The sequence below is a fragment of the Octodon degus genome, unplaced genomic scaffold (assembly GCF_000260255.1).
Source record: "Octodon degus isolate 3935 unplaced genomic scaffold, OctDeg1.0 scaffold00016, whole genome shotgun sequence".
Taxonomy (NCBI): Eukaryota; Metazoa; Chordata; class Mammalia; order Rodentia; family Octodontidae; genus Octodon; species Octodon degus.
In genome coordinates, this window is record NW_004524592.1 from 24,892,960 (window position 1) to 24,904,932 (window position 11,973).

At 38.0% G+C, this 11,973-nt stretch overlaps 1 protein-coding gene across 2 annotated transcripts in view; it reads right to left on the reverse strand.

The window, feature by feature from the left end:
* Gstcd (glutathione S-transferase C-terminal domain containing) overlaps nucleotides 1-11,973 on the reverse strand; it is a 163,275-nt gene that overhangs the window by 114,197 nt on the left and 37,105 nt on the right. For both annotated transcript variants that reach the window (XM_004626703.2, XM_023710085.1), the window contains exon 5: nucleotides 9,573-9,666. In XM_004626703.2, the coding sequence (XP_004626760.1) occupies nucleotides 9,573-9,666 (94 nt within the window). The remainder of the gene's footprint in view (nucleotides 1-9,572; nucleotides 9,667-11,973) is intronic.

Sequence of the window (11,973 nt, forward strand, 5' to 3'; positions counted from 1 at the left end):
TTTTTTCAGATTGGGTTTCCTCCCTATGTTTCTGTAGTTGCTTCTTTACTTCAGATGCTATGAGTTCTGAGAATGCTTTTTTCATTTCAGAAAAGAATTGCGCTCTGAGTTCCTATATAACTTTTTGCTGTTGCTTATTTACTATCGACACTGTTAATTCATGTATTTGAGCCGAGCTAGTGTCCTCTGCACTTGTTCTGGGTGGTTATTGCATTTCCTCCATATGTTTCTGCATTTGATTCTTTACTGCAGATATTATTAATTCAGGGATTTCTTTTTTCATTTCCAATCTGAGTTCCTCTGTACCTTTCTGCTGCAGTTTCTTTATTTCAGAAGCCTTTGATTCATTGCTTTCAGCTGTGTGATTCCGAATTTGTTCTGTGTTAGTGTCCTCTGCACTTGTTACAGGTGGGCTTGGGTTCTGAGGTTGCACTTTGTTCCTTCTCATCATTTTGTGTAGCACTGTCTTCTGACCTTTGTTGTAGATCTTCGTTGTTATAACGTTAGCACATATTGTAATTCAGGTTCACATCTATAGAGTTTGGATTTATCCAACTGTGCCTGGCTCGGGTCTGGCTGCTGTGCTCAGCTCCTTTCTGCTGCTGCCCTGGGGGTGAACCTGTTATGCCCCTCAGGCAAGATTTTATGCTCCTGGACTAGCTGGGTGGTTCTATCCTCTGCACTCTCTGCAGGGATTGCAGCTGAGTCCCAAGGGGGATGTCACCTATGCTGTGCCTGGGCTGGGACCAGTAGTAGGTCCCACTGGCGCAGGGTAGCCGGAAGCTCTCCCACACCCTCACTGGGCCTGGGCTAGGAGTGGGTCTGGGGGTTCCTGGAACATGGCAGAAATTCCTACTCAGCAGGCAGGGTGGGGGAGGTGCTGCTGAGTGGTGGGGGGCGTCCCAAGGAGGTGGAAGAGGGTCTCACCCACGATGCACCTGGGCTGGGACCAGTAGTAGGTCCCGCTGGCGCAGGGCAGCTGGTAGTTCTCCCACACACTCACCGGGCCTGGGCTAGGACTGGTTTTTTTTTTTTTTTTTTTTTATTTTTGTAACTATTTATTGTAAAATAATTAGAGAATGACAGGATATCATGAAAAACTTCATCCATTTTTTTCTCAATAAAATTATTTTAACAAAAACAAAAAAAAATTTCATCCATTCCTGTGAACTCCAATTTATAAGACTAAAGTAGTGATAGAAAAAAAAAAAATCAAAACCAGGAAATCACTGTTAGTACAACATTATTCATTTCACACCAGTTTTTACGTCCATTAACTTGTGAATGTGTTGTATCATTCGATGCTGACTGATGTCACGTATGCATTCATGTAACCATCCCTGCACACAAAGGACACTTCCATCACTGTCTTTTGCCAAACATTAACTTCACCTACTTTCCATCTCTCTAGATCTATTATTTTGAGAATGGCATATACTTGTAACTGTAGTCATTATAGCATAAGTAACCTTTTGTTTTGTTTTGTTTTCCAATACTGCAGATTGAAGCCAAGGCCTCTGCACTACTCATTTGCTCCAATTCTTCATAATTTTTTTGTTTTTTAAGTTTGAGACAGGGTCCAGCTAAGCAAATTAGTTTCTTAGGTGAGGCTGGAACTTGTGATCCCCCTGCCTCTACATCAGTTGTGCTAGGATCACAGGCAGGTGCTGCCATGTCCAGAAAACACAGGTAACCTTTTGAAACTGGTTTTTCCATTAAGCACAATGGCCTTGAGATCCATCCAAGTTGATGCAAGTATTAATGGTCCTTTTTTTTTTTTTTTTTTTTTTTTTTTTGGCAAGTAATATCCCACTGTAGGAATACACCAGAACTTGTTAATTACTGCTATTTGTTACATTCCTCATTGCTGAGACAAAAATACCTGACACCCACACATTAAAGGAGGAAAGGCTTAGTTCTGCTCAGTTCATAAGAATTTTCAGTCAGTTTAAGGCTGGGTGGTGTGACAATGGGGCATTACAGAAGAGCAGTCCATGACAAGGCAGGGAGGAGATAGCCCAGCAGCAGCAGCAACAGCAGCAGCAGTAGCAGCAGTAGCAGCCTGCCTTCTTTCTTACCCTTTCATTCCATCTAGGCTACAAACTGGTTGGTACCACCTATACCCACAGCGAGGCTTCACTTTCCTATAAGTTCATTTGGCCACACCCAGAGCTATGCTAACTCCAATCAATGGACTAATTTAGTGCCACTCTCCCTTAATCCCTGTGCCACACACCATAGATGCAGCCAGTATCAAAAAGCCCCACCAATGAGCACATCAGGCTTTGGGGAAACATCTAGACACAAACCATCAATCAGTCCACTGAGAACATTTTGATTGGTTCTCATTTGAGGAAAACTAAGAATAAATCAGGTATTAACATTCCTTTGTAGGTTTTTGTGTGAATAAGTTTTCATTTCTCTGGGATAAATGTTCATATAATTAAAATTCCATGTTTAATTTTGCAAGAAATTGCCAAACTATTTACTAGAATGGCTGTCCCATTTTATGTCCCAGCCAGCAATGTATTAGGGGTCAGCTCTTGAATCAAATAACATCAGCATCTCATCTTCATCTTATGTACTAGGCAGGTACAGTGGACCCCTGAGTTACAAAGAGTCTCACCTACAAACAACTTCAGTTATGACCAGAATTTTAGGTTTAACTTATGATCACAGTCTTGAGTTACAACCCAAATACCCACTGCTTGTACAGATGTAAACAGAGACTCATGATGTCAGAAAAGCATGTGTAAGTACCAGTCTGAACCCAGATACTTGCACTTGTGGACATGATTTCAGTCATTGCTTTATATAATTGCTATTAGTATCAAAATGCCCCCCCAAAAAAAATATAGAAAAGAAGCTATAGAAAGAAAGCAATCACAGGCCAGGGAGGAAGTTCAGCAGTCCAAGCACCTGCCTGGCCAGCATAAGGACCGGGGTTCAACCCCAGTATTGCACACTATGCTGGCCTAGTGCGATGCTGGCCACTAAAACCCGGGATGGTAGCACATGCCTGTAATCCTAGCACTGGGAAGGCTGAGACAGGAGGATTCCTATGAATTCAAGCTGCATAGTGAGACCCTGTACCAAATAAATAAATAAGAAAAAAGCAATCACAATGGAAAAGGAGGACATTGTGGAACATTATAAGAGTGACCAATCTCACTAGTATGTAAAACATGTCAAAATCCACCATCTCGACAATTTTTTTTTGGTACCAGAGATTAAACTCGGGACCTTGTGCTTACCAGGCAGACGCTGTACCACCAAGCTATATCCCCGGCCCCCCATCTTGACAATCTTACAGAGAAAAGATCTTATAAGGAAGCTAATGCTGCTACAGGTATTGCTCAAATTAGTAAGTCATGATCAACAGTGTTAGATGAGGTTAAAAGGCAGTTGTTAGTGTGGATAAACAATAGGCAGAGATGGCAGGATATAGCCTATCTGGGTCTGTAATTTGTGAAAAAGCCAGGGCTATAAATGCAGATATTGTGAAGGATAATTCATCAATGAGTGATAATGGTAAGTGAGGATGATAAAACATTTCATGCCAGCAAGGGGTGGTTTCACAATTTCAAAGTGAGAACTGGGATTCACAGTGTAACGGGGCACGGGGAAGCACCAAGTGCTGATAAAAGGGCTGCCGAAAATGACATACATCTTCAAAATGATGACACAAAGAAACTCCTTTTGCCTTCATCAAGTTTTCAACAGTGATGGAACTGGCCTTTTCTGGAAGAAAATGCCCAGGAGAACACACATTACCGAGGAAGAGAAGAAAATGCCAGGCCACAAGCCTGTGAAGGATAGGTAACCAGACTGCTGTGTGCCAATGCAATGGTGACCTCAAGACAAAGCCTCACTCAGTTTCTAACTCGAGACTCCTACAGTGTTCAGGAAACATAACCTCATGAAGAACAGCCTAGGCGTCATCTGGCAATCTAATGTAAAATAAGAGTACTTTTCTGAATGGATCAGGGAGGTTTGCTGTCTTACTATTAAGAAATATCTAGAAGACAAAGGTTTATCACTCCAGGCTCTCCTCCCCATGGACAATGCTTCTGCTCACCCACAAGATTCAGAAGGACTGGCTAAAGAATTCTTAGGGTGTTCTCAAGTTCCTCCCATCTAATTGAATTGCTATACCAAAGCCTAGGGACCAGCAGGTTACAGCTAACTTTAAGAAGCTATACACTAAGGCACTGTTCCTAAAGTGCTTCCAGATGGTCTCAGGCACAGATTTAACCCTTAAAAGTTCTAGAAGGAGCAGTACAACATCCTTTCCTGTGTGAGGTGAACTGAGAAATCCTGGGCCAATGTCTCTCTAGGGGCACTGAGATGTGCCTGGAAGAAAGTGTAGCCAAAAACTACATTGGAGAGAGATTTTGAAGGCTGTATAGAGGAGCATCAGCCTTCATTGTTTCCCCGTGGTGATGACACTGTCACTACAGCAGAGTCCATACGCTTGCAGGTAAAACAGTGGAGATGTTCAGGAACTGATGGAAGAACTGTCTCAGAGGAATTGTCTAGAGAGGAACTTCCGGCTGAGTAACAAAGAACAGTAGCTGAGTTTTCTGAAGAGAAAGAGGAGTATCAACAATCAGCGCAGCCACGTTGTTCTTTTGAAATAAAAGAAATCTTGAAAAAAGAGACAGAGCTATAAACATTTGTAGAGAAGATCCACTCAGACAGAGAAGAAGCCTACTGCAGAATTCACTTGCTTAATGACAGTGTCATGTCATACTACAGAACACTGATGAAGAAAAAAAAACAGACCTTAGACCAGTTTCTAGTTCTGAGAAGCTTGAGACCTAGTGAGCCAGAAGCAGGTCCCAGTGGGTTACAGACTCTTCCAAGAAGAGAAAGACACCACAGAGCCAGATTCCCGATATTCCTGTGGAGCAGTACTCTCCTTCCAAATGGTAACCACCATTCATTTCATCTTCCCTTCCTACAAGCCAAAGATGTCAACCTGACAGTGAGTACAGTATGAAATTATTGTATCTGGTAAACTAGACATATTTTATAACTTTTCAATTAAGACCCTAAGAAAATTATTGGTATTTCTTTTCTTTCTTTCTTTTTTTTTTTTTTGGTCCCAAGCATTTTTTAATGTTAATTTTATTATTGGTATTTCTGATAAATTATGCACATGACACAACCCTTTGTCTATGAAGAAAAAGTTAGGGAAGAGATGTTTTGGGAGGTTCAAAATACATTATGGGCATTTCCACTGTATCTATGAAGAAATGTCTTAACTTACAACCAGAGTGAGTTACAACCAGCCCTCACTAACAAATTGAGTTCATAAGTAAAGTGTCCACTATATCAAACTTGCTTTGTAATTTTATGTAATCTTACTATATTTCAAATGATTTAATGTAAACTTTGTGCATGTTTATTTGTCTTGACCTTTACAGGGACTTCAGATTAACAAGACAGTTTAAATAAAAACCTTAAATAATGCTTTGGCAAAACACTGAAATGATTGTTGGAAATTTTACTCTGGACAAAAAAGAAAACAGTTATAAATTTGTAGAGTTCTGAGTTAAATTTGATTGAGTTTTGAATTTCACAGCTAAATATAACTTGGAGAAATAAAAAACATTTATGATTCAGAAATTTTTCTCAGAAACATGAAGGAATTAAAAAAACCAAAACAACTTTGATCTTATTCTCTTGATGTGTTTTTAATATTTTCAATGTCAACAAGTTCAATATAAATACTGTCTCACTGGAGCATTTGGTTTTAAGTAAGAAAATACACTAATTTTGAGTCTTATCTAATGTGGTGATGAAATTGAAATAAAAATATGAGACTAGCATTTCAAAAAAAAAGGTTTTATTGAAAGAATCAACTACTTTTATTTATGCTATTAGGATATTTATTTCCACTTATATTTTGCTAATATAAGTGAAAGTTGATACAGTTGGCAAAGGGCTCATAGATATACACAAGTCTTTACATCTGACTGATTTCATGATAAAAATAGAAAAAGCATTAAGTTGTAAATACAAACTCTGATGGCTCTGATATTATTCTGGAGAGAAAGAAAGAAGTGAAAGCAGACTGTGTTTTAACAGTACCTAGAGAGATAGATGCTTTACACGTTAGCAAAACCCTATTGAATATTGGACTAGATGGTCTTTACCTCAATCTGACAAAAACCTTCTATGAAAAAACCAACATGCACCTTTATACTAAATAGTCAAAAACTTAAATCTTTCATTCTAAAATCAGGAACAAGACAAAGATGTCCATTATCACCATTCCTATTCAATATAGCTTTGGAAACATTAGCCAGAGCAATTAGACGAGAGAGAAATAATAAGGATAGGGAAGGAATAAGTTAAATTATCATTATTTGCAGATGACATGACTCTACATAGAAGACCCAAAACCTTGACCAAGACTTCTAGATTTAATTACTAAATTCAGTAGTGTAACAGGATACAAAGTCAACACTCAAAAATCAATAGCATTTCTATATACAATCAACAAACTCACTGAGAGAGAAATCAGGGAAACCACACTTTTCACAATAGTATACAAAAAGAAACACTTAGGAATCAATCTAACAAAGGAAGTAAAAAAGCTATATATTAACAATTATACTATCTTTAAATGAAGATTGAAGAGAATATCAGAAATTCAAAAAAAAAAAATTCCTTCCTTATGGATAGGAAGAACCAACATAGTGAAAATGGTCATCTCCCAAAATCATTATACAGATTCAATGCAATCCCAATTTAAATACTATTAGTCTACCTGACAGAAAAACATTCTTAAGGTTGGTGTGTGTGTGTGTGTGTGTGTGTGTGCACAGCATCTCACTACACAGCTCTCTCAGACTGGTAGTTATCCTTCTGATTTCTGCCTTCCTAGTGATAGGATCATAGGCATGCGCCACCACACCCAGGCTCCATTGCTGGCTCAGTGAGCCCAGGGGCAGGGCCGGCACAGCACGCAGTACCAGGGAGAAACCATTAAAATGTATGTGGAATCAGAAGAGACCTAAAATAGCAAACACAATTCTGGGAAATAAAACAAAAAATAAAATAGCAAGGCAGGACACATCACAACCCCTGACTTGAAAATATACTGCAATGCTGTGATAAAATCAGCATGTTACTGGCAAAAACAAACAAACAAAAAACAAACAAACAAAAAAGACCTGAGGTTCAATAGAACAGATTAGGAGATGCAGCCACAACTACAACAACATTCAGCCACCTTGTCTTTGACAAACGAAACAGATGAGAAGATATAGAAACAACAGTGAACATTACTCATCCACGTCATTAACAAAGGAGCAAAAAACATTCACTGGAATAAAGCCTCTTTGACAAATGGTGCTGGAAAAACTGGCTTTCCACTAAAACTAGACTCATCACTCTCACCATGCACTAAACTAAAATTGGAATGGATCAAAGATATAATATTAAAACATTAACACTAAATCTGCCATAAGAGAATAGGTACTCTTGATGACAGAGGTAGGCAAAAATTTCATGAACAAAACCCTGATTGCACAAGAAATAATACAAAGAATCAACAACTGTGATATCCTATTAAAAAGTTTTGAATAACAAAGGAAATTGTCAACAGAATGCAAAGACAACTCAGAGTGGGGAAAAAAAAACTGGCCAGTTGCTCTTCAGGCAAGGGACTTACATCTAGAAATATAAAAAAATGAAAAAAAAAATCATACCTTCAAATTTAAAGATCCAATCCAAAAATAGGCATCTGAGATGCTCATATACTTCTTAGAAGAAATATAATGGCAAGTAAATATATAAGAAAATGTTCAATATCACTGCTTAGTAGAGAGATGCAAATTACATCACTGAGATTCCATTCTACTCCAGAAAGGATGGCTATCATCAAGAAAACAACCAATAATAAATGCTGGAGGGGCTACAGGGAAAAAGGAACCCTTATCCACTGCGTGTAGGAGTGTGGACTGGTGCAACCACTGCAGAAATCATTATGGAAATTACTGAAACACAACAACCCAGTATTAGAGGTCCCATTCAACCCAGCCATTCTTCTGTATATCTTCCCAGAAGAATTAGAAACATATAGCACAGTTTGTCATAGCTAAATTTTGTAAACAACCCAAATGCCCATCAACTGAGGAATGGATTAAAAAAGATTTTTTTTAAATATATAATACAGTACTACTTTGCCATGAAGAAGGATAAAGTCGAGGCATTTCTAGGTAAATGAATGCAACTTGAGAACACACTCTTAAGTGAAATACATTGTACTCACACATGTAAATATCGCATTGTCTCCCTAGTGTGAGAAACTGAGAGTAGATAAGGACCAAAATGTACAGTAGATGTTGTGCAATGGAAGAGACTGTTCAAAAGGAAAAAAGAAATTGTTCAAAAGGTAAGAGGGAAAGGGAGGAAGGGGAAAGGAAAAAAGATTAAAAATGATAATAAAGAAACAAAGCTTTGTAAATAGGGAGGGCAAGGGATTGGGAAAAAAGTAATCACAAGAATCATGCATAGGTACAAATTTCCTATGAAGAATATGAGTCATTATGTATAACTTAAAAAAGTTATATTCACTCAGAGAAAACTCAGAAAAACGTCCTAACAAAAATGGAAGATGTTAAAAAAAATAATTTATTTGTTTAAATCTCAGCTCTGGGTAGTGAGCTTCAACAGATTTTGTTAACCTGCAAATATCGCTGAAAAAAATGGCTTTCCATATGCCACGTACTACTGGAACGTGGTCTTAGGTTCTAATACTGGAGCCTACTAGAAGCAAATGTACACACCTGCGGTGGTAGGACAGCCTCAAGCCAAATGCTGTAAGTTCTCACAAATGGATATAACTCAAAACAGTCTAAAATTACAAAATTCAGGGCCAGGGAGATAGCTCAGTAGAATAAGCACTTGCCTGGCAAGTACAAGGGCCTAAATTCAATCCCTGGTTTCGCTAAATAAATAAATAAAATTACAAAATTCACATGGAAATAAGAGGGCAAAAGAAAAATAAACACAAAAGAATTACAAATATAAGAATATCAATTATCAGTATTAAAGATAAAATATAAAACCTTTAGAAAATCCAAAACAAAAGCATGAGGAAATAAAAAGTGCTGGAAAAAAACCAAAAAGAATTTCTAATAATGAAAATATAACTATTTAATTAAAAACCAAGCAATAAAAATATATTTAAACAATATTGTAACAATTGGGGAAAGTAGATTATGGATTATGAGATGACCACAAATGTTTTGTCAATTTTTATTAGGTGTGATAATGGCATTGTGATTGCTTAATACCATTTTCTTTTATCTGTGTGTGCTAAAATATATTACCTGGGATTTGTTTTAAAATGTGTCAGAAAAGAAAAAAGGGAATAGATGAAGTGAATATAGTAAAATATAAAATACTAAATTTGAGCGATGTGACTATATGAAATTTTCCATAATAAAAATGAAAATTCAATCATTACTATCATTAGAATATTAAGAATAGTCAAAGAACAATTGGAAAACTGGAAGATAGATCTGATTTTAAGTAAAACTTAAAGAAAAACACACCTTCCTTAGGGCTCACTGCAGCAGGAAGACTGTTCCAGTCCAGGGTCCACATAGGGCAGGGATGGGGAGAAAGTGTCACTTCAATGCCTTTTTCCTAGAAAAGAAAATAGTCTCTTTGCAAATTAATGAATTAATAAAAATCACATTTTGTTTTGAAGGTCAAATTTATATCTTCTAGCTTATTAAGATGGAGCATTAATAGAAAAGTCATCATTCATTATCCCAAATATTTAACTATATGAAAAAAGGCAGTATGTTGGGGGTTTCGAAACTATGCTTTTTTATTCTGAGATAGTAGAAAGTAATTCTATTTTAAAATTATTCCCTGAAATCACATAGAATTAATGAGGCACCTAGAAATATACTATAAAGTCACCTGAAGATAAAAACTTCATAACATATAAACCAAAGATTATTTAAAAAATGGACTACACACATCCATTAAGATCCCTCTGCACAACATAAGTGAAAACTGTTCAAGCTACCTGCTGTATTTCATGAACCAAAAATGAGCTATTTCAACACATATCCTAAAATGCTGCCCCTTTACACAGGTTATCACTGACACTAATGTCTCTAGAAAAAGACTCCTCTGGCTTAACAAATGGATCCCAACTTTTTAAGAGGACCACTTTTCAATGTATTAAAAAAAAGCTTCTGGCTATCTTCGTAGCAGGATGACATTACATAAGTGTCTGTGTCTCCCTCGAAAGATAGTCATATTTTGGTACTTTTATGTGTAGGAATAACCTACTTAAATATTTCAACCAGGTATGGTGGTGCATAACAATAGTTTCAACATAGACAAGATTGCAGAAGGAGGACTGCTTGAACCCATGAGTTTGAGGTGGGCCTAGACAAGGGAGACCTCCATCTCAAGATAAAACAACCATAGAAAAAGGAAAGAAAGATTGTCAAGAATTCAGCATTGATCTCTTGGCATATAGTTGATGAGATCACTTTTACTTTTTTTTTAGTGAAACGTTGAGTTGAAGCCCCAGAGAAAATAGTAGGAATACCTTTTTCTTTTAATCATTTATTTATTTGGTACAGGACCTCACTATGCAGGTCAGACTCAGCGATCCTCCTGTCTCAGCCTCCCCAGTGCTGGGATTACAGGCATATGCCACCATGCCCAGTTTCCATGGCTGGCTCAGCGCACTCAGGGTGCTGGGGCCAGCATCGCATACAGTACTGGAGGTCAAACCTGGGCTTGCCAGGCAGGCACTTAGCCCGCTGAGCTATCTCCCCAGGCCAGGAATACCTTTTTATTAAGGCCAGTGACACAGCTACAGATGAAAAGTACAGAGCATTCACTGGCCTCTAGAAAAATAAACACATCTCTCTGACATCGACTGCCCCTCCTCCACCTGTTGACTTTAGCCACACTGACCTTGCTGTTCCTTACTTCTACCATAGGATATTTTAAGAAATACCGTTAAAGAGGCCGGGGAGATAGCTGGCCAGGGAGATAGCTCAGTAGAATAAATGCTTGCCTGGCAAGCTCAGGGTCGAGTTCAATCCCCGGTACCGCAAAAAAAAAAAAAAAAAAAAAAACAAAAAAAAAAAACTACTACTCAGATATCTCAAAATTTACTCTTTTAAAGCATGAGATTCGTCAGTTTTATAATATTCACAGTTATTCCCACTATACATTTCAGAATATCCCATCATCCTGCAGGGAGGCTGGTACAGTGCATCCACCTGACCAGGACACCAAGATCTAGGCACACCCCGACTGCTGAAACCAGCCTGTATGCACGTTAAGCTAAGAGCTCAGCTCAACCTGTGTGGGTTTGGTAGCGTTACAAGTTCCCTTGTGTGTTTCTAAACCAGTAAATGTTTCTGTCACTACAGAACTCAAATACTACCTAGCCCAAAAAGGAAAATAACCAATATTTTTCCTAAGCAACTCATGAATACTCAAATCATTTCCTGAATTCTCCTTTACTTAAATGATCATCAGATAATGTTAATAAAAGCAAAACATTTTTGTAGATTGTTTAAAAGTATACAGAAAAGAAAGCCTATTGGTGAAATTTATAGAGTTAATATTATGAGAAACAAATTAACCAGGGATTGAACTCAGGCCCTTGCTCTTGCCAAGGAAGCAATTATTCTACTGAGCCATCTCCTCGGCCCCTATTTTCATTAATAGAAAATACACTAAATTCATTAAAAACATCAAAGAGAACGAGGCGGCCGAGCGGCAGACGCAGACATGCAGATCTTTGTGAAGACCCTGACGGGCAAGACCATCACCCTCGAGGTTGAGCCCAGTGACACCATCGAGAATGTCAAAGCCAAAATCCAAGACAAGGAGGGCATCCCCCCTGACCAGCAGCGTCTGATATTTGCTGGCAAACAACTGGAGGATGGGCGGACCCTCTCTGACTACAAC